Below are 27,849 nucleotides of genomic sequence, written 5' to 3' on the forward strand. Positions count from 1 at the left end.
AGGTTGAAACCCACTATTTGTGGCATCTCCTCAAATATTGGAACACTGCTCTCATTTTATCTTTTATTTTCATTAAACTAGACATACCCAATTCCTGCAACTGTTCTTCCTATGTTTTAGCCTCCAGCCCCCTAATCATCTTTGTTGCTTTTCTCTGACTCTTTCCAGAATCTCAACATCTTTTTTATATTCTGATGACCAAAACTGGATGCAATATTCAAGTGTGGTCTTACCAAAGCAGTATAAAGTGGTACTAACACTTCACATGAACTTGATTCTTTCCCTCTATTAATGCAGCCTAGCATTGCATTGGCTTTTTTGGAAGCTACAGCATACTACTTAAGTTATGGTCCAGTAGGACTCCTAAATCCCTCTTACATTTATTTATTTATTTATTTATTTATTTATTTATTTATTATTTATTTATTTATTTATTTATTTATTTATTTATTTATTTATTAGTTGAATTTATATACCGCCCTATTCCCGAAGGACTCAGGGCGGTTCACAGGGCAGTTAAAACAGTACAAAAAAGAGAATAAAATGAAATTAAATTAGTACAAGCCCACAATAATAACAGTAAAAATAAAATTTTAAAATTAATTTAATTTAAGTTAATTTGATTTAATTAATATAATTTAAAATTTAAAATCCCTCAGTCCAGGCCAGACAATTCAAACAACCAGGTTTTTAAGTCCCGGCGAAACGAGCGAAGGTCGGGGGCAGTCCAAAGCTCCATTGGCAGTTCGTTCCAAAGGGCGGGCGCACTCACAGAGAATGCCCTCCCCCTGGGAATCACCCGCCGGCAATCTCTAACCAGCGGAACCTTAAGGAGGCCCTCCCTGTGGGCGCGCACAGGACGATGGGAAGCTGATGCTGGCAGCAGGTGCTCCCTAAGGTAATCCGGACCCATGCCACTTAGGGCTTTATAGGTCATCACCAGCACCTTGAATCTCACCCGGAGGGCAACTGGAAGCCAATGCAGCTTGCGGAGAAGAGGTGTTACATGAGTATCGGGACACCCCCATTCTGCACCAGCTGAAGCCTCCGAGTGGTCCTCAAGGGCAGCCCCATATAGAGAGCATTGCAGTAGTCTAACCAGGAGGTCACGAGCACATGAGTGACTGTACGTAGGGCATCCCGGTCCAGATAGGGCTGCAACTGGCGCACCAGGTGAACCTGGGCAAAAGCCCCCCTGGTCACGGCTCCTATATGATCTTCCAAACTGAGCCGTGAATCCAGGAGGATGCCCAAGTTACGAGCCTTATTGACGGGGGGTAACACCTCACCCCCCATCATTAAAGATGGAGAAGAATGATTCACTCGAGATGCCAGTATGCACAGCCACTCAGTCTTGGCAGGATTGAGTCGGAGCCTGTTTCTCCCCATCCAAACCCGAACCGCCTCCAGGCAACGGGACATCACGGCAAGGGCATCACTGAGTTGGTTTGGGGTGGAAAGAAAAAGTTGGGTATCATCAGCATACTGATGATACCCCACCCCAAAACCACGAATGATCTTGCCCAGCGGCTTCGTATAGATGTTGAACAGGAGGGGAGAGAGGACCGACCCCTGAGGAACTCCACAAATGAGAGGCCTCGGGGTGGACCTCTGCCCACCCGTCAACACCGAATGCGAACGGCCCAGGAGGTAGGAGGAGAACCACCGTAAAACAGTGCCCCCCACTCCCAACCCCCTGAGACGCCGCAGCAGGATACCATGGTCGATGGTATCAAAAGCCGCTGAGGGATCTAATAGGACTAGGACAGAGGAACAACCCCTGTCCCGAGCCCTCCAGAGATCATTCATCAGCGCAACCAATGCCGTCTCCGTGCTGTACCCGGGCCTGAAACCCGATTGGTACGGGTCAAGATAATCAGTTTCCTCCAGGAACAGAGGAAGCTGATGCGCTACCACACTCTCAACAACCTTCGCCAAAAAGCGGAGGTTGGAGACCGGACGATGGTTATTCAAAATAGCTGGGTCCAGGGCAGGCTTCTTGAGAAGGGGTCTCACCACCACCTCCTTCAAGGCAGCAGGGAAGACACCCTCACTCAAAGAAGCAGATATCACTGCCTGGAACCAGCCTCGTGTCTCCTCCCGAGCTGAATAAACCAGCCAGGAGGGGCATGGGTCCAATAAACAGGTGGTAGAGCTCAGCCTCCCCATAATCCTGTCCACCACCTTGGGAGTGACAGAATCAAACTCAGTCCAGATAATACTACTCTCAAGACCGCTCGATTCCTCCCCATCAGACTCTGCCCAGTCAGGGTCCAACCGGTCCGAATCTGAGCAATTTTGTCCGCCAGATGCTGGCTGAACTCCTCGGCCTGCCCCTGTAAGGGCTCCTCCCTCACCTCCTGATTAAGGAGGGAACGAGTTACCCTAAACAGGGAGGCCAGGTGATTATTTGCGGACGCGATGAGGGCCGCGAAGTAATTAGACTTCGCCGTCCTCATCGCCGCGAGATAAGGCCTAGTAAAAGATCTTAGTCGCAATCGGTCAGATTCAGATCGGCTGGATCTCCAACAGCTCTCCAGACTCCGTCTCCGACGCTTCATCTCCCGTAGCTCCACAGAAAACCATGGAGCCCATCGGGATCTGCGCCGGGTCAGGGGTCGCAAGGGTACAACAGGGTCAAGTGCCTTGGTGGCGGCCCTCTCCCAAGCCTGGGCTGTGAGTGAGGGAGATAGGTATAGACCCAAGCGCCGTCTGGAACCGTTCTGGATCCATTAGGCACCTGGGGCGGAACCACCTGGTCAGCTCCGCAGCCCCGCAACGAGGGGTAGCATATTGGAAGACCAGCCGTAGGAGGTGATGATCGGACCATGACAGGGGGACAATATTTGGCGAGCCCCTCCCATATCATCAAATCACTGCCTAGATAGGAAAACCAGGTCGAGAGTGTGACCCCCTCCATGGGTCGGACCCTGAATTATCTGGGTCAGGTCCATGTGGCCGTCATGGAGGCCATGAACTCCCGAGCTAACTCTGGTGACCCGCCCAGGGATGGAAGGTTGAAATCACCCAGAACCATAAGTTTGGGAAATTCAACCACCAGCCCTGAAAGGGTGTCGAGAAGCCCGGGCAGGGCCGTTGCAACACAGCTGGGCGCCAGGTATGTCAGCAACAAGCCCAACTGAGCCCCAGAGCCACACCTCAGGAGGAGTGACTCACTCCCACCAATCTGTACGACAGTGGTCTCCCGTGGGTATAAGGTCTCCCGTATAACCACCGCCAAACCCCCGCCCCTACCCTGAGCCTGCGGCCGGTGTAGCACACAGAAGCCTGGAGGGCAGAGCTCAGTCAGAGGAACACCTCCCTCTGAGCCCAACCAGGTTTCCGTAATGCATGCCAGATCCGCGCGTTCCTCCTCGATCAAATCTCGGACGAGGGGAGCTTTGTTCACCACGGATCTGGCATTAATACACCAGTCTAAGCTCAGGGACCCAATCTCCCCCACCCCCGGATAAACGGGTATCAACCGGAGGGTCGGAGCATGCTACCGCTTGAAGACAGCAGGGGCGTGATCCCAGATGTTGGTATGGGCCTCCATGCAGCCGCCTGCTACCATTCCCAATCGTCGTGGGGATATGAAACCCCACCCCACAGCCGGAAGAACCAGAGGTTCCCAAGCCTGTCTCGCCGGGAACTGTCTCCGGCCTGGACTGACAGCCGGTTGATAAAATACCCTTATCCCTCCCACCCCTATCATTCACCCCCCTCCCTAACCCCCTAAAACAACCGGCTAAAAAACATAGTAGGGGCTTTTTAATCTGATTCAGCCAACAGCCCCTATCTATGCCCAACCACCTCTCAGGGGCCCAACAATTGGGCCCGTCCTCAAGGGAGATGGAACACAAGGCGATAGGTCGTGCCCAGGAGGCAGGAACTCTCCTGCGGGCATATAAGTCGGCAATAGAATAATATAAGCGAACCATATGCCAAAATGTCCGCATTGGGCTGTTTATAAGCAGCTAGATGATCAAGGTAAAAGATGTTGAGAAATATTATTGATGTTATTAAATCAGGGCGGCCAAACAAATCCATTAAGCCAAGCCAAGCCAAGCCGGCTCAACTCTCACCCGAGCCAGTTACAGATATAAGAGCCATAACAGTTCTCCCACAACAAATGGCAATTCAGTCTGGGCTAAACTTGGTCACAGACAACCGGGATAAATCCACCTCAACTGATCTCTCACATCAGGGGGTGGATTGATGGTTAATTGTCCTGCCCTCTCACCGCAGTCAGATCCCGGGTCTGTCAGGTCCGTCCTTGGCCATCAATGTTCTTAAGATTGCAGCTGACACTCCGTAGACAAGAGAGATTTATTGCTATTGAGCCAGATACCACCTATTCTCTACCTGTGCATTTGATTTTTCTTGCCTAAGTGTAAAACCTTGCTTTTCTCACCTGAATTGCATTTTGTTGGGCAGAACCCAGTGTTCAGGTCTTCTGTCATCCCTTAGTACAGGAATTCAAACTTGGCCCTTTTATGACTTGTGGACTTCAACTCCCAGAATTCCTCAGCCAGGCATGCCGGCTGAAGAATTCTGGGAGTTGAAGTCCACAAGTCATAAAAGGGCCAGGTTTGAAGACCCCTGCCTTAGTACCTCCCCATGTAACACATGTAGCCTTGGAGACTTAAACTCATTCAAAAAAAGCTGTTATTGCCTGCCCAGATTTCAACCAGCTCAAGCTTTTTTCTTCCTCTTTGTCCTGTTGGGCTGCACACTTTCTTGTTGGAGTATACTGAAGCAAAGCAAGTGTTCAATATCTCTCCCTTTGCTTTTTATCTCTTAGCATTTTCTGTGGCCATTGGGGAGCTGGTGCACTGATTTCCCCTTATTGTGAGTCTATCAAAAAAGCTGCATCCGTTGTTCCCTTCCTCCCGGTAGCACCTCTGCCACATCTTCAGCCCCTGTGCCTCGTGACCGGTTAGAGCAGTGACCGAGTGCCCAAACTACAACCCCAAACCCACTTATGTATTGTCAGTTGCCGGGTGGGTGTGGCCCATTGGGTGGGAGTGGCCAATAGAGTGGGCGTGGCTGCAGTGGTAACGGCAGACTGGGTGGGACTAAAAAGTTCAATCAAATCAATTCCAACTTTGCGAGAACTTTTTTCCCCCACGAAAAGTTAATTAATTGAACATTTTTGGGGGGTACATGGCAGCAGAGGCCTAAAGCAAAAAGGTTTTATAAAACCCAGCTGAAGGCCTAGGACTGGGGCGACGCTGCACGTGCCCACAGAGGGCTCTGCGTGCCACCTTTGGCACACATGCCATAGTTTCGCCCCCACAGGGTTAGAGGGCTCCCAGGAGCAGCTCAGCGGTCGACCGCCTTCTGCTTGAGCCTCTCTCTGCTGGTCTTTACTGTGGGATGTGAGGATCCTGGAGGCCGTGCAACAGGCCAAGCTACAATTGGGATGATTCTGGAGAAAGAGCCCTTTGCCGTCCATCTTCCCAAATATCAAAAACTAAGCAGGTGTTTCCAGCGGCCCCCACAGAGGCTGCTGCTTCCTTCTTGCTTGGCAGAAGGACAAGCAGCCGCCTGCACTGCCAGCCATGCCTGGGAGCACCACTCTAGATTCCTTTGGCATGTTTTCAGAGAGAGCTGTCCTGCCGCCATCTGAATGAGCAGCCTTTTAGTTCAAGAAGCAGCGACTGCAGGTGCCCAATCTGGCCTGGCACACACGCGAGACCCCATCCCAGGCTGTACAGAAAGACAAAATCAACCCATTTCCCATCCCAGAAATGATCAGGGATCAAGCAAAGGAGTCCACCGTAGCCAATTCTCTTTGAAATCCAAGGAAGCCTGGACGTGGGAAGGAGGCATGGCCATCTGGGGGATCCCCCGAACTTCCCAGTATGATTGGCCTTCCCTCTTTGCTGGCTGCATGGAAGCAGCCTGGTCCAAGCAGCAGGATCTCCCCTGCCTGGAGGGAAATGAGGCTGCCGGATCATTCAGACTCTGGTGTCTTTCAAGGCAAGGTTGAGTCCAAGAGAGCCCCAGAAAAGTTACTCAGGGTAAGGATGTCTCCTTCCCTGGCGGGTTTAGGGTCTCTGCCTCTGAAGCGGCAAGTACCCACAAAATACAATGGAACTTGGGGTGGGGGGAGGGGTAGAAGCTCTCCATACATTTCCCACCTTGCCAAATAGAGAAAGTTTTGATGCTGACTTATGAAACACATGCTAGATGTTCAAGTACTGAAATCGGTCTAGGTCTGATGAAGAAAAAAGTGTTCTGTGGAGGAGCAGCCATGCGGAGCAATCGGGGATGGCTTCTCCAGGGCCTATTTCTCGCTGGTTCCCCCAGGCACGTGGCTTGTCTGCTCAGCTCACTTTGGGAAGGTGACCAGATGGATTTCCAGCTGGAGGTTTCATGCCCTCTGGGTTGGTGCTTTGTTCTATGTGCTGCCTCGATTCTGGGCCAGAGGCGCTTCCATGGAGAAAACCGCCGAGCTTGCTGGTCCCCAGGGCCACTTTGGGCTGCTGGCTCCGGCTTCGCACTTCCGGCCATTCAGGCGATCCTGATGCATTCAGCAGAATTTGCGGAGGATGGTGATGTGCCATTAAGCCTTCAAGGGGATTGTTCAGGGGACTCCGGAGCTCCTCCTCTCCTCAGGGGCCTCTGCTCTGCTCCCTGTCCCGGCACCGCAGGATGGTCTCCCTGCACGCTTGGCAAGCGGAGGCCGTGCTGGTGCCTGGAAATGAGGCAGGTGACCCTGGGCAGTGATGAGGACCCCATTTCCCACCCAGCAACCGCCCTTCTGAGCTGCTGGACACAAAATCAGAGAAAGGCAGCTTATTACCCAGAGAGTTGAGAAAGGCACATCACAGAACGACCAATTATTTCATTTTAAACTAAGTTATATATTGGTCTTATTTAGAATTTTGTTTGCTTTAAATAGATTGCTCTCGCGGAGGATTTCTGGAGCGACCCTGGGAGTGCTGATAGGATGGATCCCTCCAGCTGCCCACCCAACCCCAGCCCAGCCCAACAGGACCACCTCTTTCCTGTCAGGTCACACGGGGGGGGGGACTTCAGCCCACCACCCCTCGGTTGCATCTGGGCTGTAGCGTGGCCCTGCTTCCCCCCCCCCGCACAATCCTTTGCAGTGAACAAGAAACGGGAGAGCCCCAGCTAGCCAGCTGGCTGAGCGCCCTGCCATTAACCGAAAAACAGATGGCAAGTGAGGACAGGATGGGCCAGGAGCGACCGAGTTGCCACTCCTGCCCAGGCCCAGGGCAGCTCCTGAGGCCACGGAGGGGGACGTGGCAGGCCTCCAGCTGCTGGATGCCGCCCATCTGGGAGAGAAAGCCCTTCTCTCTGGCTGAGAGAGGCTTTGTTCCTTGGGGCAGATGTTCCCCCCCACACACACACAACAGACACACAATTTTGATTTTTAACTAAGTGTGTGAGTGAGCGAGATTTCTTAGGGGTGGATTCTTTCTCTTTTCATTTGGCCACCTTCATTTTCTGTTCGTTTTCTGTGAATTAACTTTCTTCTTCCCCCTCACAAAGAGAGAGAACGTGAAAAGCCGAAAGGATTTCACATCTTTGCACAAGGGGGGTTGGCACAGCCTGTGAATCCGGGGTCCTTTCTTTTCAAGCGGGCGCTCTCCTCTTTCCCCTTCCTGTGGCTCCATTCAGCCTTTCTTTTCAGAGCTCTCCATCCCCCCCTTCCTTTTTCCATCGCTTTTCACTCTGTTTTTCTCCCCCACCCCCCCTTTGAGGCTCCTTTCCCCCCTTTCATCCTTCCTCTATTCAGTTCCTCTAGTGTGTGTGTGTGTGTGTGTGTGTGTGCGCGTGCACTGCTTCTTTTTAAATAGCTTTTCTATTTTCAGAGAGCACACGGAACATGTAGGAAGAGAAATAATTTCAGCAAAAAAAGGAACGTGAAAGACTCTCTCTAGTTATGTTAGCAAAAGTTATTTTATGCCAGATCTTCATAAGACAGTAAAGCTCTTCTTCTCTTGGAACTGTGACTGTCTCTGCACCAGAAGCACAAGTGTCCCCATATTAAAAGAAAAAAACCCAGCTGCCACTCTGGTGCGTGTCCTGGTGGTGCAACCGCCAGCGATCTCCCGCGAGTGAGGAGCAAATCGGGAGCATTCTGTCCCTCAGCCTGCAAGGGGCCTTCCGCCTCTGTCTCTGCTAGTCTCTGCTGCATCTGTGGCATTGGGAGGGGGGGGCCCTCTGCTCTGGAAACCAACAGCGAAGGCCAACCATTCCCTTCCCTACATCCTGAGTCTGCCAGTGCACCATTCATTAAGTGCAAAAGTTTCCTGACTTCAGCTTAGAGTGGCTGGGCCTGCCCAGCATACTTGAAGCAAAAGTTGGATTGTGCTTATGACGTACTGACCAAACTTTGTCAAAATTGACCTGACAGCTAGAAGGGCATGCTGCACAGGGCACTGATGTGAGCAAGGTTGACCTTCCCTAGTTTACTACAAAAAGGTAAAGGTAAAGGTTCCCCCGCATATGCGTGCTAGTCGTTTCTGACTCTAGGGGCCAGACGTCTCCGTGGTCATGTGGCCGGCATGACTAGACGCCAAAGGCGCACGGAACGCTGTTACCTTCGCACCGGAGTGGTCCCTATTTTTCTACTTGCATTTTTACGTGCTTTCGAACTGCTAGGTTGGCAGAAGCTGGGACGAGTAACAGGCGCTCACTCTGCTACGCAGCACTCGGGATTCGACCCGCCAAACTGCCGACCTTCTGATCGACAAGCTCAGCGTCCTAACCCACTGAGCCACCGCGTCCCTTTTAGTTTACTACAAACCACTATGGAAAAGTCAGGATGAGCACCGCAGGGCAAGGAAAGTTGGCGATAGAGGCCCATTTCTGGTGAATGGTGGTAATGGAACTACCAAGGAGAAAAAAGCGCAGTGTCCTAGACAAATGCAGGGTCTCTGCTAGGGCGCACACGGGCTCTCCCGCAGTTGGCTTTAGGGTGACTTGATGGGGAAGGATAAGCTGAAGGACGGGACACTGTGCGGAATATTCTGGATGTCCAGCAGATGAAGTTGCAGTGATTGCTGAGAGCTGGGCTCCAACTGAGTGGCTGAAGTGTGGACTTGTGGGGCTACTGGAGCAGGTTTTGCTGGTTACTGGCACATAACGAAGTGGACAAGGTCATTTAACTTATTGAGCATGGCCATCTCCTTATTAGGTGCAGGTGGTTAAAGGTGCCTGGGAGATATCCGTGGTTGTGTCCAGGAAATGTTGCCGGCTTCCTTGAGAGAGGGATAGCTCTTCGGCCTTGAAGAAAATGGTGGCAGCCATTGCTCCTTGCCCTTCAGCAGCTTTTAACTCCATCAGTCGTAATATCCTTCCCTGCTGGCTGTGGAGATTGGGAGTGGAGGGCACCGTATTCCTGTGGTTCACTTCTTTCTCTCTGGTTGATCCCAGGCTGTGTTGATGGGGAGGGATTGGAATCCATCATCCTCAGTAAGCTGAGGATACCTAATTGTACGTCTTGCCCAAGTGAAGTTGTCAAAAGGCCTGGAAGCTTTAGAGACCTGCTGGGGAGAAAGAAGCTATGGCTCCACTCTGGTCATCCCTATTGCCCTAAAAGACCACTGCTGTCCGCAACACTAGCAGAGATGGGTATGCTGTGCTACTCGATGAGATGCCACCGCTCCTCTGCCAGTTGCCCTTGCTGCCAGTTGGCTTTTGGGTGGCAATCCAAGGGGCTGGCTACCCCTTAAATATAACAAGCGGCCACATTACCTGAGGGATTGCCCCCTCCCAGAGTTTCTGGCGAGGTCAGCACTTGGGGTCCTGCCAATCAAGCAAGGCTTCTCTCTTCTTGTGCCCTCTGGCATGCCATCCTCTACTTCAAGGTCCATTTGGCTCCTATCCCAAAGATGTTCAGAAAGTTCTTGAAAACCGGGCTGTTCTCCCTGGTGCAAGACAGGGCAGTGGGGTGTTTTAGTTGGCATACCATGTTTGTCGCTTTGACACTTACGGTCCACCTCATTGTCTCAAAGGTGCTTCTTCAAAAGGCAACTGGACTGTTTTTTCCTTGAGGAGGAGGAGGAAGAAGGCGTTTCGCTTCCCATCGAGGAAAAAGCAGCCCAGTTGCCTTTTGAAGAAGCACCTTTGAGACACCTGGACGAGTGAGAAGGTCCCCAGACATTCCGTCCTCATTATTCCTACGCTTTTAAAGCCGGCCAGAATCACTTAGAATGGGAGGGCCTCTAAATCATATAGCAAGTATTAAATAAATATGTGATTGGATGGAATTAATGAGGAACACCACCCCCCCACACACAAGTAAAAAGTCAGTGTGGAAAATCGTGTGTGGGCGTAGTTTGCAAGGACAGAAAAGGATGAGTGAACAATGTTAGTAGAGTTGATATGCTTTCTTTGCCTTTCTTTGCTTAGTATTGGCTTAGTATTTTCTGTTGCTTAGTTTTTCTTTTTCCTTTTGCACAATATTGTTTATTCCACAATGGAATAACACAGTGGGTATGTGTGTTTATTTACGTATGAAAGCACCCAGATATACTTTAAGTCAGGGGTGTCAAGCTCGCAACATCACATGACGTGTTGCGACTTTTTTTCCATTGCCGGCAATGGGGTGGGCACAGTTTCGGCATGATTCATCCAGCCCGTGGACCAGCAGTTTGACACCCCTGGATTAAATAATCCAGAATATTCAGGTCGTAGAATCATAGAACCAGGAGACTGGAAGAGAGGCCTTCTGGACCAACCCAGTGCTCAAGGCGGGAGACCTAATATTATCTTGGATAAATGGCTGTTGAAGACCTCAAGCAATGGAGCACCCATAACTCTGGGAGGCAAGCTGTTCCATTAACTGTTCTCATTGTCAGGAAATTGCTGCTTAGTTCTCCACCTGCTGCTTTTTGTCCTGCCCTCAGGTGCTTTGGAGAATAAGTCAACCCCTCTTCTCTGTGACAGCCCCTCAAGGATTGGAACACAGTTGTCATGTCAACCCTATTTTTTTCTCTTTGATAGGCTAGATATACCTAGTTCCCTTAGCCGTTCATCATACAGTTTAACCTCTAGACCCCTAAACATTTTTGTTGCTCTTTGCATTCTTTCTAGAGCCTCAACATCTTTTGTGTTGTGGTGACCAGAACTGAACACAGTATTCCAAGTATGGTTTTACTAGTGCAGTATAAAATGGTACTTACACTTCATGTGATCTTGACATTATCCCTCTGTTGATACACCTTAGGAATGCATTGGCCTTTTGGGCAGCTGCAGCACCCTTAAGTTGTGGTTCACTAGAACACTTAGCTCTTTCTCACAACTGTTGAGCCAGGTACCACCTATTCTATATCTGTGGATTTGGGTTTTTTTGTCTAAGTGTAAGACCTTACTTTTCTTGCCAATGAAGTGCATTTTGTTGGATAGGATCTGTTAATATTTGTCTGAATCTTGAGCCTATCTTCAAAATCCTCAAGCCTATTCCTCCCAGCTTGAGGTCATCTGCAAATTTGATGAGATCCCCCTCTTTTCTCTCACCTAAATTGTTTATGAAGATGTTGAAGAGGACTGGGCCTAAGACAGAACCTTGGGGTACACCACTGCAGGCTTCCCTCCATGTAGATGTAGTTCCTCTGTGAACTTTACCTGCTGGGTAACCAACCATAATATAATGGTTATCTATCCTATCCTATCCTATCCTATCCTATCCTATCCTATCCTATCCTATCCTATCCTATCCTATCCTGGCATCTAATGTTGGAAAAAATCTTGGAGAACTTCTAGTCCAACCCCACCCAGGGTGGGAATCATTGTATCATCTAAGACAAATGGCCATCCTGTCTTTTCCTGAAAACCTCTCTGACTCCTGGAGGCAGGCTGTGCCACTGCTTGATGATCCTCACAGCCGGAGATTCACTGCAGCTATGTTAGGATTTAGTCCTGGTGCCACAGATTGCTTCTTGCAATCTCAGCTTGTCTTCACTTTGATTTGTCATTCTGAGCAGTTGTGATGTCTAGATTGACGTACCAGGGGCATCCATAGGTTTTTAAAAAGTCAAGAAAGTGGCCACAGCTGTGCAATTGAATCCCCACCCCTTTTGTGCATTGGAAGAGGTGCAGTGCAAAGGGGTGGGGTTTGGATCATTGACACCAGAAAAATTTGTTGAACACCTGGCAGATAAAATAGCTGGGATTTGTCCCAGTTGGAACCCTTGTGTGGTAGAGGTACTTATGGGATGCTTAGGGAATCATCTTGCCTAGTAATTTGGGGTCAGTTTGAACCCATTGCCCCTAGGGAAGTGGACAGGGTATTCTGTGCTATCAGGGCAACAACCTGTCCTTTAGATTCTTATCCACCCTGGCTGAAAGCCTCCAGGACGGGGACCAGCAGGTGGATTCATGCAGTGAAAAATTCCTCACTGGGAGAGAGGATATTCCTGGGCTCTTTTAAGGAAGTTTTGGTTTGTCCTGTCCTTAAGCAACCATCCCTTGACCCCACCTGCCTGGATAATTTTCATCCAGTTTCTCACCTTTCCTTTCTAAGGAAGGTGGTAGATGATAAAGTGGTTGCTTGGCAGCTCCAGAGAGTCCTGTATGAAAACGGATTTCTGGGACCCCTTTCAATCTGGATTCAGATCTGGCTATGGGACAGAGACAGTCTTGGTCGCACTTATGGAGGATCTCTGGTGAGAGCAAGAGAGAGATTGTGCAGCCATTGTTGCCCTTCTTGACTTCTCCGTGGCCTTCGAGACTATCAGCCATGATATCCCTTTGGGCTGGCTTGACCAGTTGAGGCTGGGCGGCAGAGTTTGAAACTGGTTCGGCTCCTTTCTCCGAGGTTGTTCCCAACCGGTGTTGGGCGGGGGAGGTGAGAGATACCCCAGGGCTCGGGGCTGTCTCCACTCCTATTTAACCTACACGTGAAGCCGCTGGGAGGAGATGTCCTCAATATGCAGATGAAACTTAGCCCTACATTTCTACACATGGTGACCCAAGCGATGCTGTCTCTAACCTCCCAGCCATCTTCTTTTTGCTAATCATATTGATGTATTCTCTTTTTTCTTTTCGTTTTCTTTTTCCTTGGTTATTTTTTAAATATATTTTATTGTTCTATTTTACTTTCACTTTCTTTAAACTTCCTTTTTGTTTCTTCATTTTTTAAGGTTGTGTCCTGCCTAGAGTTAGCCCCATGGTTGTCCAGCCACAGCCACCACAATGACTTTATTTTTACAACCCCTGCTCTCCACCCCTCCTTGTAGGGCTGGCAGCTCAGTGCTTTGGAGGAGAGATTGATTTCTCCCTTGCTAAGGGAGAAGGGCTGGCTGGCCGGCTGGCAGCGTGTGAGAGGAGCTGATGTCTGCTGGGCCCTTCAGTCCTTTCACCAATCTGATTGCTTGCATTGAGCAGGGGAGGTTGGATGCTTAAGGACGCTTAAGAAACAGGATTTGTGCCACTTTTCCCAGTGTCCAAACAGCTCAGGACACGCAACGTCAGGCAGCCTCACATTCCATCTTGCATCACCCAGATCTGTCCAATACAAATAGCAAAATGAGAGTTATGATACATAAACCCTGGATGCCTTTGGTAGATGATTAACAATATTAGGTGCCAGTTGAAGCCATGTGGTTGTGTTACAGTCAGTGGAGGGATTCAAATAATTTAACAATTGGCTCTCTGCCCTAATGACCGTTTTAAGTACAAAAAACCGATATAGTGAAAGGTATATCGGCCTCGCCCCCTTTGCCATATGCACCAATCAGGAAATTAGGGAGATGAAGCCGCTGTTCCTGAAATTACCTCTGAGAAGCACCACCGAGTAGTTTTTGCCTGAGTGACGTGATCAAAGGCCCGCGTGTCTGTTTGGTTTCCGTCGCTCCCCTCTCGGACTTTTGGGGAGCGTTTTTCCCCCACCGCCTGGAAGGAAGTTGAATGAAAACCAGACGCGTTCCAGAAAACAGATTTTTCATAACCGGTTCGCCAAACTAAAAAAAAAAAAAAGGTATCGGTTCTGCCGAACCGGTGCAAACCGGCTGAATCCCACCATCGGTTACGGTGTTTTGACCAGCAGTCACGAAGCTGCTTTAGCTCCACTTCTAAGTGATCTTCTGGACAACGGTGGTGTTGGTGGGAGGGAAGGTGCCCAGGCAGAATCATACCTGAATTTGCGGCCAGCGGAAAGGATAAAAGCGCCTGGTTTGCTTTTCGGATACGTTGGGATTGGGGGGAGGGGAGGCGCTCCGTGGGGAGGAGGAAGCCTCGTCGTCGCTGGGCAAAGCAAGGCCACCGCCGCATGCTAGGCCAGCTGCCTGCCCTTGCTTGCCAGCCCCAGCGGCCCTCCCGCCCCTTCGTCCGCCTCCCCCAGGTGGTGAAGCCTCTCTGCCCTGGGCAGCAGCTGCCAAGGGGGCTCCCAGATGGGCTCCTGGGATGGGGGGCTAAACAGCTTTGGAACCTGGCAAGGACTGGAAAGAACCTATTCGGAAAACATCTGGCTCATCCTATCAGAAGGGCCTTAAACTAAAATCGAGGGGGGCCAAATCTTCAAGACCTTCAGACCCTGATTCCAAGCGAAAACCACCAGATAACCAACCATGTAAGTCAGTAGGGAAAGAAGAAGGAAGAAAGGAAACCACCGTGAGGTGGAGAGATACGCCGTTGGAGATATAAGAAACAGACCCAAGACTCGTAAAGAACTCAAATGCCTATACACGAAGTTTAGGGAACAAACAAACGTGTGTGTGTGTGTGTGTGTGTGTGTGTGTGTGTGTGTGGACTTGAAGTATTAGTACATGAAGGCAGATATGATATAGTTGCCATTACTGAAACCTGGTGGGATGACACTCGTGACTGGAATGTACTGATGGAAGGATACAAACTATTCAAAAGAAACCCACTTAACAAAAGAGGAGTTGCATCATACATAAAATACACAAAAGCAAGGACGAAAACCTCCTAGAATCCATAGGGGTGAATATAAAAGGAAAAAAGAACTTTTTGGTAAACAGCTAACAAATGTATGTAGGAAATACACCATAGTAGTAATGAGAAACTTCAGCAACTCAGATATCAACTGCAGTAAGTGGGAGATCAAACCTATATGAAGAATAGTTGCTGGATTTGGGAATGGCCAGTCTAGAGAAAAGAAGGACTAGGGGAGTCGTGATAGAAATATTCCAATATTTGAGAGGCTGCCACAAAGAAGAAGGGGTCCACTTGTTTTCCAAAGCACCTGAAGGCAGGGCAAGAAACAACGGATGGAAACTGATCAAGGAGAGAAGCAACCTGGAATTCAGGAGAAACTTCCTAACAGTGAGGACAGTCAACCAGTGGAACAGAAGTTGCCACCAGAAGTTGTGGGTGCTTCATCACTGGAGCTTTGAAGAAGAGACCGGACAGTCACTTGTCTGAAATGGTCTCCTGCTTGAGCATGGGGCTGGACTAGAAGACCTCCAGGGACCCTTCCAGCTCTATCCGATGGATTGCACGCTGGGCCGGGGGCGCTGGGAGAACCCTCCGGTCTTTTCCAGGCGAGCCGCTGGAATCCCCCCCCCCGCGAGGGAGGGGGAGAGCTGCGAGGGCGGGGGGATGGGCGGGGGCGTTGCTTGGGAGACGGAGCAGGGCGGGGCCGGGGGGAGGGGCGGGGGCGGCAGGGAAGGCGGCCGCCGCAGCTGGCCGGAATCGCCGGGGGCGGGGCTGCCGCGGAGGGCCCGCCCCGTCTCCGCCCCCTGGAGGGGCGGGGCTCCGCACCTGCGGCTCGGCCGGTCCGGGCGGTTGAGGCGGAAGCTCCGGCCTGGCTGCGCCGCGCGGCGGTGGCGGCGTCTGCGGTGCGGGGGCGCCGGCCCGTCCGTCTGAGGGAGGCCGCGGGCCTTCGGCGCAGGGCGGCGGCGGCGGCGGCTCCCGGAAGGCCTCCGCAGGCCCCTCGTCGGCCGCCCCCCGCCGGGCCGGCCCCGCGGGCGCGTCTCTGCCGGGCGGGCGCGGAGGCTGCGCGGGAAGGAGGCGGGCAGGCCGCGCGGAGCTGCCGAGCTCCCCGGGGCTCCCCGGCGCCCGGGTGGGGGTGGGGGTCCCTCGGCAGGTGGACCCCAGCGCAGGCGGGTAGGTGGCTTCCTCCGGCTGGCGGCCGCCCAAGCGGGTGACCGCGGCCGGCCGGCCCGGAGGGAAGAGCCGAGCGCCGCTTTTTGCTTCCAGAGAGCAGTTAGTGGGTTGCCTCGCCTTCCAGCGTCGTCCTGCCCTTCGTTTGTGCGGCTCTTCTTCCCTCGGCTTTCTCTCTCCTTTTCCTCCCGCTCTTTCTTCTCTCCCTCTCTCTCTCTCCGCTCTTATTGCAAACTGGCCCTCTTGGCCCAGCCGGTTGTTTCTTTCCTGCGCTTTTTAAATTAGAGCCCCCCCGGGGGGGAACTCCAGACGCCTCGCCGGCCCCCTTGCAGGATGGCAATGAGCAGCACGGGGGGGGGCTCCCCTTCCGGAGTGCTCTTTCCTGCTTTCCTCCCCCATGACTGCAGGACAGACAACCAGCGTGTTCCTGCATCTCTGGGGGAGCGAGCCCCCCCCCGTCACCCAGTCCCTGCAGTTGGCCCAGCCCCTCTTTCCGCCCAACCCCCCCAGTTCTCTCTGCTTGTAGCAAACAATAAAAGGCGCCCCGGCTCCTTGCTAGCCCCTCCTTTGGGCCTGCCCTTCCAGGCCCTGCGTTGTGGGGTCTCCTGGGGGATGAGGCTGTAGGGTCAGCCGTTAAGCAGGAGGTGGCTTGGCTTGGGGTTATACCATTCGTGCTGCAGATTTTGCTCCCAAGACGCACAACTCTTACGTGGACCGCATCTCTCTGTGTCCATGTTCTGAGTTTAATTCTCATCATAATCATAACATGAAAAAATGCTCCAGAGGGCCTGGAAATGATGCAGATAGACTTATGATGCATGTCTCTTAAGAGCCACAGTTGGGAAGGGCAAATCCATTGCTAAGCAGTGTGGTCGCTAACCAACACATCACTTGACCGCAACTTGTGATTTTTCCAATTCAGTGTCTCTGCACGCTCCCATTGTCAGATGGCAATCATGCGACCGTAGGATGCTGTGTTGGTCATAAGTGCAGGGACCGGTTGTAAAGCTACATGTTCAGTGCTGTCACAACTTCAGGTGGCCACTTAAAACAGTCAGTGTAACAGTTGTTAAGTGAGAACCGTACGTTATTTGGCAGTTGTGATTTCCTGAGTGGGAGGAGGATGCCTGTAGTTGGCAATGAATTTTTGGCTGGCTGGTATGGATGGTGATGGCTGGTCCTTGGACATGCCCAGAGAAGCGGAGGCTCTCGGTGTTGAGCTTGGTTCTGTGTCGCCGGTGCGTCTCTGGGCGAAAGCCTGCGCTAGAAGGAGCTCAGTTTCTCTTCCTCTCTCCGTCCTGCAGGTGCTGCAGCTCTGCTGGATGGTGTAAGGCATGGAACGTTTTGCCAGCTCCGGGACCCAGACGGATGCCGTGGTGGTGCTGTCGCTGGCCCAAGCCGCGGTCCTGGGCCTGGTATCCGAGAATGAGTTCTTGGGAGGCACGGTCAATCCAGACAGCATTTTCTCCAGCTTGGCAGGAAAACTGGATGACGCAGCTGCTGCCGCCGCGGCTGAGCTGAAGCAGCCCGAGAGCAGCAGCCCAGCTGGCCCGTCCCAGGGGGAGCCCCTTGAGGAAGAGGAGGGCCTGGAGGCAGAAGCCCCCTTTGGGAAACAGGCCCGGAGGAGGAAGCGGCCCCCTATGCGCCTGGTGCCCAACGTGAAGCACGAGAGGGGCGAGATGGAGGAGGAGGAGCAGGAGGGCAGCCCTGAAGCGCCCACTGGAGGCCCCGAAGAGCAGGTGGAGAGCAGCAACGTAGAGGGGCCCTGCTCTGAGCCAACAAGGCAGGGTGGCACCGGCAGGATGGCAAGCCTCAGCCCTTTCAACAGGCGGCCTCAGCCCCCGCAGCCTCCGCGAAGGCCCCCGCAGCAAGAGCATTCCTTGGGAGCCTACGAGGAAAGGTTCCCCAGCTCGCCCCACGCTGGCCTGGACAGCGGCTGCAGTTTCCCACCCGGCCTGCCGTCCCTGGGTGGCGTGGAGAACCAGCTGCCGGCCTCTCCCCCAGAGCAAGGCAAGAGTGGGGTGGGCTTTGCCTGGCAGGAGCCCCTGGACTTTGAGGCAGAGGTCCCCGGTGAGCACAGCAAGAAGGTGCACATGGACCGCCTGGACATCAATGTCCAGATTGACGATTCCTACCTGGTGGAGAAGCGCTGGCAGTGCCGCCTGTGCGAGAAGTCCTATACCTCCAAGTACAACCTGGTGACCCACATCCTGGGGCACAACGGCATCAAGCCCCACTCCTGCCCGCACTGCAGCAAGCTCTTCAAGCAGCCCAGCCACCTGCAGACCCACCTGCTCACTCACCAGGGCACCCGGCCCCACAAGTGCCAGGTGTGCCACAAGGCCTTCACCCAGACCAGCCACCTCAAGCGCCACATGCTGCTGCACTCGGACGTCAAGCCCTACAGCTGCCGCTTTTGTGGGCGTGGCTTTGCCTACCCCAGTGAGCTCAAGGCCCATGAGGGGAAGCACGAGAGCGGGCGCTGCCACGTCTGTGTGGAATGCGGCCTGGACTTCTCCACTCTCACCCAGCTCAAGCGCCACCTGGCCACGCACCAGGGGCCCACGCTGTACACGTGTCCCGAGTGCAACAAGTCCTTCCACTACCGCAGCCAGCTGCAGAACCACACCCTCAAACACCAGAACGTGCGGCCCTTCGTCTGCACCGAGTGCGGCATGGAGTTCAGCCAGATCCACCACCTCAAGCAGCACTCGCTCACCCACAAGGTAGGCCGGGCCCACTGGGGTCACGCGGGGGTCCAGCAGCCGCCTTCTGCCCCGCTGTCCTGGCTGGACCGGCTGAGGTCAGGCACAGAGCTTTCCGGGGCTATCCAGACCACTTCCGTCTCTTTCAGGGTGTGAAGGAGTTCAAGTGCGAGGTGTGTGGGAGAGAGTTCACGCTGCAGGCCAACATGAAGCGGCACATGTTGATCCACACCAGCGTGCGCCCCTATCAGTGCCACATCTGCTTCAAGACCTTTGTGCAGAAGCAGACGCTCAAGACCCACATGATTGTGCATTCACCCGTCAAGCCATTCAAATGCAAGGTAGGGCTGGGAGGGAGGGGGCCAAAGCCCCGTATCTCGTGCCTTCCCCCCCTCCCCCAGCTGTGTTTGGGGCCCCATGCCAAGTGTTCTTGTGGGCCACCAGCCACACTGCACGTTGGCCACACGGGGAGGCTGCTGCCCACCAGTGGAGGGTGCTTCTCCTCTCCGGGCATCCCCTTGGAGGGGCTCTGAGTCCCGCCCTGTCCCCTCTGTCTGCAGGTGTGTGGGAAGTCCTTCAACCGCATGTACAACCTCCTGGGCCACATGCACCTGCACGCCGGCAGCAAGCCCTTCAAGTGCCCTTACTGCTCCAGCAAGTTCAACCTGAAGGGGAACCTCAGTCGACACATGAAAGTCAAGCACGGCGTGATGGATATCAACCTGGACAGCCAAGGTGGGCGAGGGGGGGAGGGAAGCACCTGAGAGGGGAACCCCAGACGCTGTTTTCCCAGAGGTGCCCCTGAGGCAACCTGGCATGTTTGCATTTCTCCCCAGATCCCATGCTGGAGCTGGCAGGCACCAATCCCTCGGAACTGGACGGGCAGCAGGAGATGGACGACTACGAGGAAAACGCCTACGACTATGGGGCAGTGGGGAACCCCAGCGGTGGGTCTGCCTTGGCAGAACAGACCATGAAGGAGATAGCCTACTACAACATGCTATAGTTGGAATGGGAAGGGCCTGGTTAAGGGGGTGGGTGGGTGGAGGGGGTTACCCCCCCCCCATAAAGCGGGCTGCACAGACCAGGAGAGCCCTATGAGGACCGTGCTGGACCTGCGGCTCTTGCTCCATTACAGCCTCTGTGGCCCTCCCAGCCGCCTCTTGACCAGGTGTGGCTCTGCTGGCTGGCAGCCCTAGCTGGGTTCCAGCCTTGCGGGACTCTGCTTGCCTTACTCTACCTCCCACACTTGGCCAGGGTGACCTTGAAGACCCAGCCCAAGTCGTGGCTAAAGCGACTGGGGGGAGTGGGAGGCTAGGCAGATCTCCCTCAGTTTGCTCCTGGACCGGACCGCAAGCGCTCGCCTCCCACCCGTGTTGCAATCTACCTCTGCCCTGCACTCTGAAAGAGCAGCCTGGGTCGGGAAGCCTCCTGACCCAGTGGACTCCAAAGCCCACCCCACCCCCCTTACTTGGCAGAACGGTCAAGGCGCGCCCTGCACAGTCTGTGGCCATGTTCTATTCCTGGGGCGTTGCCACCAAGTGGATTGCCCCTTTTGTGCATAGAGCTACTGTGTTTATTTTCCAGTTCTGAAGAAGTTCAGCAATAAATGAATATTGTTTGGCAGACGGACTGGGTGGTGCCGCCGGAGCAGTGTGGATGTGTTGCACGGACTGACTGTCGCACTAAGGGAGAAGCCATCATTTAATAGCTCTCTTTGGCACCCAAGGCAGTTACAGCACTCAACCATTGTCTTCTCTGCTTGCAAGATCTGCAGTCACAGAGTGGGGAGGGGAGCAAGGTCCCCTTCCCAAGAGTGGCCAAAATGGCCTCGCAAGCTTTAGGAACGTGCCCCAAAGGACCCCTGTTGGACGGGAGCGGCCGTGCCGGCGTGCCCAGAGTCCCCGTCAGGGTCCCTGCAGCCGCAGCCCTCCTCTCCTACTGCTTGCTCAGGGCTCTATCCAGATTGCTTTTGATGGCGTCCAGGAAGTCAGTGGTGTTCACGTAGTGCTCGTTTAGCTTTACACTGCAGGGAGACAATAGGCACACGGTCATTCTGGGCAGCGCAGGGCTTCTGGCCAACGCGTCCCAGCCCGGGCCAGGCCTCACTTGCTCAATCCATGGATGCAGCCAGCCAGATCCTTGGTCATTGTCCCGCTCTCCACCGTCTCCACGCAGACCCTCTCCAGAGTCTCGGCAAACCTGGTGAGGGAGGGGAAGGCTGAGGGTCTGGGGAGAGGCTTCCCCCAGCCGCTGCTCCCCAAGAGGGCCAGGGGCTGCTCTTACCTGACCAGCGGTGGGTTGCTGTCCAGCTTGCCTCGGTGCTGCAGGCCTCTGGTCCAGGCGAAGATGCTGGCAATGGGGTTGGTGCTAGTGGGACGGCCCTGAGGGGGAGGGGCAAGCAAAGAGCCTGTGCCCGGGGGACTGTGGCGGCCTGGCCACCCAGAGCAGCGCTCCCCAGGACTTCCCCGCCCGCCAGGCAAACTCACCTTCTGGTGCTCCCGGAAGTGGCGAGTCACCGTGCCATGAGCAGCCTCTGCTTCGATGGTTTTTCCATCCGGACAGACGAGAACCGAGGTCATAAGACCCAGCGAGCCAAACCCTGGGGACAAACCCAAAGCCTGGTCAGGCAGGGTCCGTCTGACCAGGAAGAAGGGGGACTCTGCTCCCTTTGCTCACCAGCATCCCGAAACCTGTGCAGCCCCCCAGGGGCACCCCGGGCACAGCTGGCGCCAGCAGCCCGGGTAAAGGCAGCAAGAGCCTGCTGTGGGAGAAGGAAAGCCCCCTCCCCCCACTTCTTTCCCCAGGAAGAAGCCCTGTGGCCCTTAGGAGGGGGGGGGCTGAGCCCAAGCTGCTTCCCCTGGAAGGTGCCACCCTAGCCTGGCTGCACCAGCTGTAGGCAGGAGGGACCACTTTTGCCAGATCTAAGGGCTCAGCATGGGGTACTCAGTGCCTTGGTCGGCGAGCGCTCAGCCCCAGTCCACCTTCTGGTTGTGTGCCCTAGGCAGGGCCAGCCAATACCTTGGGCGAGGATGTCCGACTGGACATCTCCATCGTAGTTCTTGCAAGCCCAGACGAAGCCGCCAGCTGATTTCAGCACCTGGGCCACCATGTCATCAATGAGCCGGTGCTCATACCAGATCTTGATCTTGTCAAACTCGGTCTTGTAGTGCCTGACAGGGAGGAGGACAGGAACCCTCCTCAGACAGGGCCGGCATCATGCAAGGCCGGCCCTGTGTAACTTCCAGTGCAAAGGGGCCCCAGAGGCCTGGTAGGCAGGCTCGGACCCCCCTGTTGAAAGAGCCAAGGGGGCTGCTCCCACCCCACGCTCCCTCTGGGCTAAATGGCTCACTTGTCAAAGATTTCCTGGAAGATGTCCTTGAACCGCCCGTCGTAGGCCTTCAGGATGGTGTTCTTGGTACTCATGTAGAGCGGCCATTTCTTCTGGATGGCATACTGGAAGCAGCTGTGGGCAAAGCCCGAGATGGACTGCAAAAGGCAGGCCGGTGCTCAGTGGGACGTGCCTGAGGCGGGGCCTGCAGAGCTCCCCTCCCTCCTCAAGGGAAGATTCAGCAGGCCGGACCCCCGTGAGGCTGGGCATTCCCCCAGGAAAGCTGCATCTGTCCCCTCTGCCCAAGCCGCCCCTCTTCCTCCTCACCTCATCCGTGTTGTACATGCCCAGGCCGACACCCCCGCCTGGGAAGTTAAAGACTTCCCACTCCTTGGCTCCACTGCCATCTTTGGGCACGAAAACCATCTTAAAGGTCCCTGACCTATCCACCACGAAGTCTGTGGCTTTGTACTGAAAAGCAGAGTCCCGAGGTTATTGCAGGGTTTACAAGATGCAAAGTCTCTAAAGAAACCAAGATCAAAACCCGCCTAGGGCTGGCAGTTAAACCCACTTAAAAACAAGAAAGGTTTCAAAAATGGCATTTTTAGGCAAGACGAGTAAGTAATGCTTTGCAAAATGAAAGATCCGGGAGGATCAACCCAACACTGCTGAGGGGAGTCCCAGAATGGCCTGGCTAGAAAACGGGCTTTTTCCTCCCATGTTCAGGCTTCAGAGCAGCTGCGGAAATTCCTTAGCTTCGGTTTTTCCCGTCTTTATAACCTCTGGTCTAATCTGGGACACAGGATAATTTGAGGGCTTTTACCTGGATGCATTATGGCTACCCGCACCCACCTTGCTTTGCCCTGGTGCATTTCCTGACCATTCTGCCTGTTACATCAGCTCTTCTGCCCATCCCCCAGCCTGCTAGGAAGTGTCTGGCTTCTGCCCCTGTCCTTGTCCCGACTGTTTGCTGAGCTACAATTCAAGGTTATCTTTAAGGAGAAGCTGTCCGTCCCACAGAGGTGGTGGCCCCACTGGGAAGCTGTGACTGGGATGATTATTATTATCACACTTTTTAATATATTGGAGCCTGGATTCAGGTGTGCATTCCAGAAAGTGTTTTTGGATCGGATCAGCAGATTATATCCCATTCACATTCACTTAATGACTTCCAGGTCCTGTAAACGTTCAACTATTAAACCCTGAATAAAGTGCAGAAGTTTCATCTGTTTAAATCGTTAGCAACTTTGCTGGTTCTCTTAACTTCCATGGGTGGCTGTGCAAGTAGAAAAACTCCTGGAGCCCACAGAGATCCCAACAGGCCTTTCCTTCCATGGCTTCAAATGGGTCCTGGGAGGTGCGCCAGGACACCTGGCAGCAAGAAAACTGCTTTGTGTGGCTTGGCAGCAGGGCAGCCCTCTCCCTCGCAAGCCCACCTGGTCACCGTGAGCATGTCTCCCAATGGTGATGGGCTTCGTCCAGCCTGGGACCAGGCGAGGGATGTTCTTGCAGATGATGGGCTCTCGGAAAACCGTCCCGCCCAGGATGTTCCGGATGGTGCCATTGGGGCTCTTCCACATCTTCTTCAGCTTGAATTCTGCAGGGGTCATGAGGGAGACGCATCTGGCATTGGGGCCAAGGTGACTTGCCCACCCCCTCCGACACCAGCGGCATCCTCTGGGTCCGCCACCTTGCTCAGACAGATACTCTCCAGGGGCCCCTTGGTGGAGCTTCTGCCTCGCCTGGTCGCACATACCTTCCACACGGGCCTCATCGGGGGTGATGGTGGCGCACTTCACAGCTACGCTGTACTTCTGAGTGGCCAGGGCTGAATCGATGGTGACTTGGTCCTCTGTCTGGTCCCGGTGGGGCAGTCCCAGGTCAAAGTACTTCAGCTGCACATCCACGTTGGGCAAGATCAGCTGCAGGCAGCAGACGAGAAGCAGTCAGGAGTAGACACCTGTTTGCCTGCCTCACCTGGGCAGTCTCTCCTGTCACCAAGAGAGGCAATGTGCGTGTGCTTCCTCCTGTGCACGTTTTATGGGCAGAGATCACTTTCAAGCCCTCAGGGCGCTATTCTGCAAGGATGGAGGGGAACTTGACACTGCTCTCCTCTGCGAGCCACTGCCTTGCACGTGAAAAGCATTTGCGGCATCGCCTGGGCTGCCTAAGATGCATGCAGGAATCAACAAGATACCTCAGGATTCCCCATCTCAAAGCTTCAAATCCAGCTCTCCACTTCTCCTTCGCTTTCTACTCTGTCCAAGCACTCCCACCATCCACCCTGGGCTCCCGGCCACTGTCTCAGCGGCTCATCGGGGCAGGGAGGGTGGGCAGTGCCAGGTACCTTCTCCTTGATGAAGGCCCAGATGATCCGGGTCATCTCATCCCCGTCCATTTCCACCACAGGGTTGGCAACCTTGATTCTCTGGTCAGCATCTGCGGAGAAGATGGGATCAGAGGTGGCAAGGCCGTGACTCTCCCTGCACCCCTGGACAAACTCAGGCCCCTTCGCGGTGGCAGCAATGCTGGACAGGCCCATTTGGAAGCGTCCCGTTTGTTAAAAGCGATTAGAAGGGCAGGTTTACGTTCCCCAAGGAGACCAGACTCCCCTCTCGAACCAGCGGCTGACATACTGCCCCCAGCCCAGCCCAGCTGTGGAGGCTTTTGACCGGCTAGCGAAGGATGGCTGTTTGGGGGCATCGAACGGAGGATCAAGCGCTTTCGGGGTCCTGGGCCAGTTTCCCGTCCTCTGCAGGGCCCACTTGCTCCCGGGGGTGGGTCTCCAGGGCTGCTGCCACCCTCCTGCCACATCGCGCTCTTGCTGAAGGGCCGCCCCGCCCCAGAGAGGGGCGGCCTCTGCCCGCAAAGGGACAAGGTCACGCTCAGAGGACGCCGGGCAGCGGCAGGCCCGGACGCCCCTCTGCAGCCCGCCGAGCGCCAGCTGGCCCCGCGTCCTCCGACAGGTGCCCGGCCGGGCCGGCTGCCAGGGCCGTGGAAGGGGGGCGGCGGCGCGGGCTCCGCTCGCGGCCGCCGGAGGCCTTCCCCAGCCCGACCGCTCCGGCCAGCGAGGAGGGCCGGGCCCGCAGCCCTTCGCCGGCCGAGCCCTCAGCGGAGCAGCGCCGGTGGCCGGGCGGGCTGCCGCCAGGCGCGGCGCCTCCTGCATCTGGCCGCGTTCCAGGCGCCGAGCTCCAGCCCGTCCTCGGCCTGGCCGAGCTCCAGGAGCCGCGGGACCGGCGCGCTCAGCGGAGCTCTCCCGGCCAGGCGGGCTGCCGATGCCCCCGCCGCCACCCTTCCTTCTGCCGGCGCTGCCCGGCGGCCCTGCGGCCGGACGAGGGCCGGGCGGTGGGCGGAGACAGGCCGGCGGTCGGGACCCCAAGGTCACCGGCGGAGGCAGGGCGGCCCCCCGGGCGGGCGAGTCGCGGCCGGGGCGCACGGCGGGACCGTCTCTCCGGGGCCGGGAAGGCGCCGCGGCGCTCCGACCCGACCCGTCCCGCGCCCCACTCACAGTGCCGGTGAGGCGGGCGAGGCCAAGCGTTGAGCGCGGGGAGCGCGGCGGCCGGGCAGCGAGGCCAGGCGGCGGCGGCGGCCCCAGAGCGGAGGTAGCGTGCCATCGCGGCGGGCGGCGGCGGAGGAAAGGGAAGGCGAGCAGAGCGCCGCCGCGAGCGCAGCAGCCCTGGAGCCGCCCCCGCCCCCCCCCGCGCCCGGCCCTCCCTGGGCGGGGCGTCCCCGCTCGGCGGCCACGTGCGCCTTTGTTCCCCGCCCGCCCCTGGCGCCCCTGCGCGGCCGCCCTTCGCCCGGGGCCAGCCCTGGCCGGACCGGGACCCGCCGCTGCCACCTGCTGCCTCCCCGCGGATGGCTCTGGACTCAGCTGCACCGGGCCGGGGGGTTGCCCGGATCTGGGTTTCTGCCCCCCCGCCCATGCCCCAACCCCCGGCCCAGGAGAGGCAGGGCCAGCAGCCCCCCCCCCGGGCATGCCAGGTGGAGGTGTTTCCTCCTGCCCGCGGTTGACGTGACTGGAACTTTGCACCAGGACATCAAGCTGGTTGGGGACAGATGGGCGCTCCACGTCGACCCTAGTTGTGGAAATGCAGGGGGGGGGGGGAGTCGGTAACTGGGGCTCACGGCGGGACTGCCTCTCCTGAGCCACGCTGATCTGGACAGTGGTACTGAGGGGGGGGGATTTTCCTGGAGCAGAGAGAAGGCCCTCCGGCTATTTTTAGTCTTGCCACTAGTGGAAATGGGGAGGGCCCCAGGCCAGGGGCCACTGTGCACCATGATGCTGAAACCCACCTGATCATCCTGGGCTATTCGTGTTTTGGCCAGTGCTGACTGGCTGAATGCCCTGCTGGCTCCTCTCCTTATGAGGAGATCCTCTTCATCTCCGAGAGACAGCTTGCCATTCTTATCCGGCCGGTCCCTTTCCCAGTCTGAGGGCTGCAAGTTCTGCCTAAGAAAGAATAGTGCAAAGGCCTTTATGATAAAGACCGGGGAGGGGCAGCCAGCAAGTCTAGTGGCTGGCCAGCCACCTCTGACCCACTCCTCTTGACCGCAGCTGCAGAGTCCAGCACAGCACAGGTGGCCTTTCAGAGGGGCTTAAACAGGGGAGGCCTTCAAGACCAGAACTCAGGGCAGGCAATTCCCACATGATGCAGATATGGGTCGAATTATGGCTAGTATCTGCCAGAAGAAACATTCCTATGTTGGGGTGCATTAACAGAAAAAGTTCGGCCTGGGGGAATTAGATGTCAGCCCTGCTTGAGTTTTTGTCCTGTTCTGGGCTCTGAAAGAAAGGGGAGCAAGTTTGCTGAGGGCAGGTAGAGGAGGGGCCAGGAGGGGATGAAATGAGGGAGGCTCCCTCTTGGGTTGTCGCAGCAGAAAAAAGAGAGGGGATTTACTGTCTTGCTCCAGATGGGCAGCTCCAGGTTCCAGAGGTCAAAACTGAGGAAGGAGGAACTGCCTGACCTCACAAACCATCAGCAGTTGCAGAGGCTGCCCCATGAAGTGATGAGGTAAGCAGACAGGCTGGATGCTCGTGCTCAGATGGATCTTGCACCAGGCAAGTCTAGATGGCCTCTCATATCCCTTCTAACTCGATTCTATCCGTTTAAGAAAAGAGGGTACTCATTCCAAGTGTGTATATTCACTTCAAAAAAGGGGATCTGGGTGGCTTATAAAAGCAGTAAAGAATTAATTGTAAGGTATAGCTCTGTTAGTAATTGTCATAAAATCACGTTCCGCACATCATTAGCAGCCACCAGCTGCATCCTACCAGTTGCTTATGTGAATCATGACGTCATCTCTGGGGTGCTGAAGGTCAAGTTCTGGCCTCATTTCATGGGGTGGTGATCCTGAGGAAAGGGGTTCCGGCCACGGCTCACCTGCGACTCCCTTTCTGCCACACGTCCCCAGAAGCTCCTGGCAGGGTTGTTCCCCCTATGTGCCCGGGGCAGGCAGATGGGTTTAGAGTCAGCAATTCTGCTGAGGTCCAATCCCCCAGCCTTTAGGATTCAAGTGCCCGCTCAGCACTGGCATCTTGAATTGCCCCAGGAACAGACCACGGCTAATGCAGCTCCCAATTTCCCATTGGTTACATGGCCAGCTGCATCCAGCTGATTTTCAGGGCAGTGCCATCTTGTCACGTGACAAGGCCACGAGGATGACCAATCCCTCCTGCTGCAGGATGGGTCATACCTAGCGCACAAGCCAAAGCTGAGCAGGCTGTTCTGTGCACACCTTCCACCTGCTGTTCTACTTGGATCCGAG

At 55.1% G+C, this 27,849-nt stretch overlaps 2 protein-coding genes across 3 annotated transcripts in view; one reads left to right on the forward strand and one right to left on the reverse strand.

Moving 5' to 3' along the window:
• Positions 1 to 20,378, forward strand: part of ZNF710 (zinc finger protein 710) — a 29,061-nt gene extending 8,683 nt beyond the window's left edge. The window contains exons 1-5 of one of the 2 annotated variants that reach the window (XM_083370935.1): positions 15,741 to 16,050; positions 17,352 to 18,773; positions 18,902 to 19,093; positions 19,313 to 19,487; positions 19,589 to 20,378. In XM_083370935.1, coding sequence (XP_083227061.1) covers positions 17,382 to 18,773; positions 18,902 to 19,093; positions 19,313 to 19,487; positions 19,589 to 19,758 — 1,929 coding nt within the window. In that variant the 5' untranslated portion in view covers positions 15,741 to 16,050; positions 17,352 to 17,381 and the 3' untranslated portion in view covers positions 19,759 to 20,378. Of the gene's footprint in view, positions 1 to 15,740; positions 16,051 to 17,351; positions 18,774 to 18,901; positions 19,094 to 19,312; positions 19,488 to 19,588 lie in introns of those variants that run through there. The other variant, XM_083370934.1, reaches the window with a different exon arrangement.
• A 70-nt stretch (positions 20,379 to 20,448) lies between these two features.
• On the reverse strand, positions 20,449 to 25,756 carry IDH2 (isocitrate dehydrogenase (NADP(+)) 2). The gene is made up of 11 exons (XM_083370943.1): positions 25,592 to 25,756; positions 24,431 to 24,522; positions 23,840 to 24,005; positions 23,520 to 23,680; positions 22,411 to 22,554; positions 22,105 to 22,241; positions 21,774 to 21,925; positions 21,242 to 21,354; positions 21,039 to 21,136; positions 20,862 to 20,954; positions 20,449 to 20,778 (listed from the first exon to the last, which is right to left on the reverse strand). Exons 1-11 carry the CDS (start codon positions 25,695 to 25,697, stop codon positions 20,691 to 20,693), a joined length of 1,350 nt encoding a protein of 449 aa, XP_083227069.1. The 5' UTR covers positions 25,698 to 25,756; the 3' UTR covers positions 20,449 to 20,690.
• Between the last annotated feature and the right edge of the window lie 2,093 nt (positions 25,757 to 27,849).

Source organism: Vipera ursinii (genome assembly GCF_947247035.1).
Source record: "Vipera ursinii genome assembly, chromosome: 11".
Classification (NCBI taxonomy): domain Eukaryota; kingdom Metazoa; phylum Chordata; class Lepidosauria; order Squamata; family Viperidae; genus Vipera; species Vipera ursinii.

Excerpts from the sequence above, each read along its gene's own strand:
- IDH2 (XM_083370943.1), bottom strand. The coding sequence starts at position 25,697 with ATGGCACGCTACCTCCGCTCTGGGGCCGCCGCCGCCGCCTGGCCTCGC. Across the intron at positions 24,523-25,591 it reads TCGCCCGCCTCACCGGCACT|ATGCTGACCAGAGAATCAAG; the intron begins GTGAGTGGGGCG and ends TCTTCTCCGCAG. Across the intron at positions 20,955-21,038 it reads AGCAACCCACCGCTGGTCAG|GTTTGCCGAGACTCTGGAGA; the intron begins GTAAGAGCAGCC and ends CTCCCTCACCAG.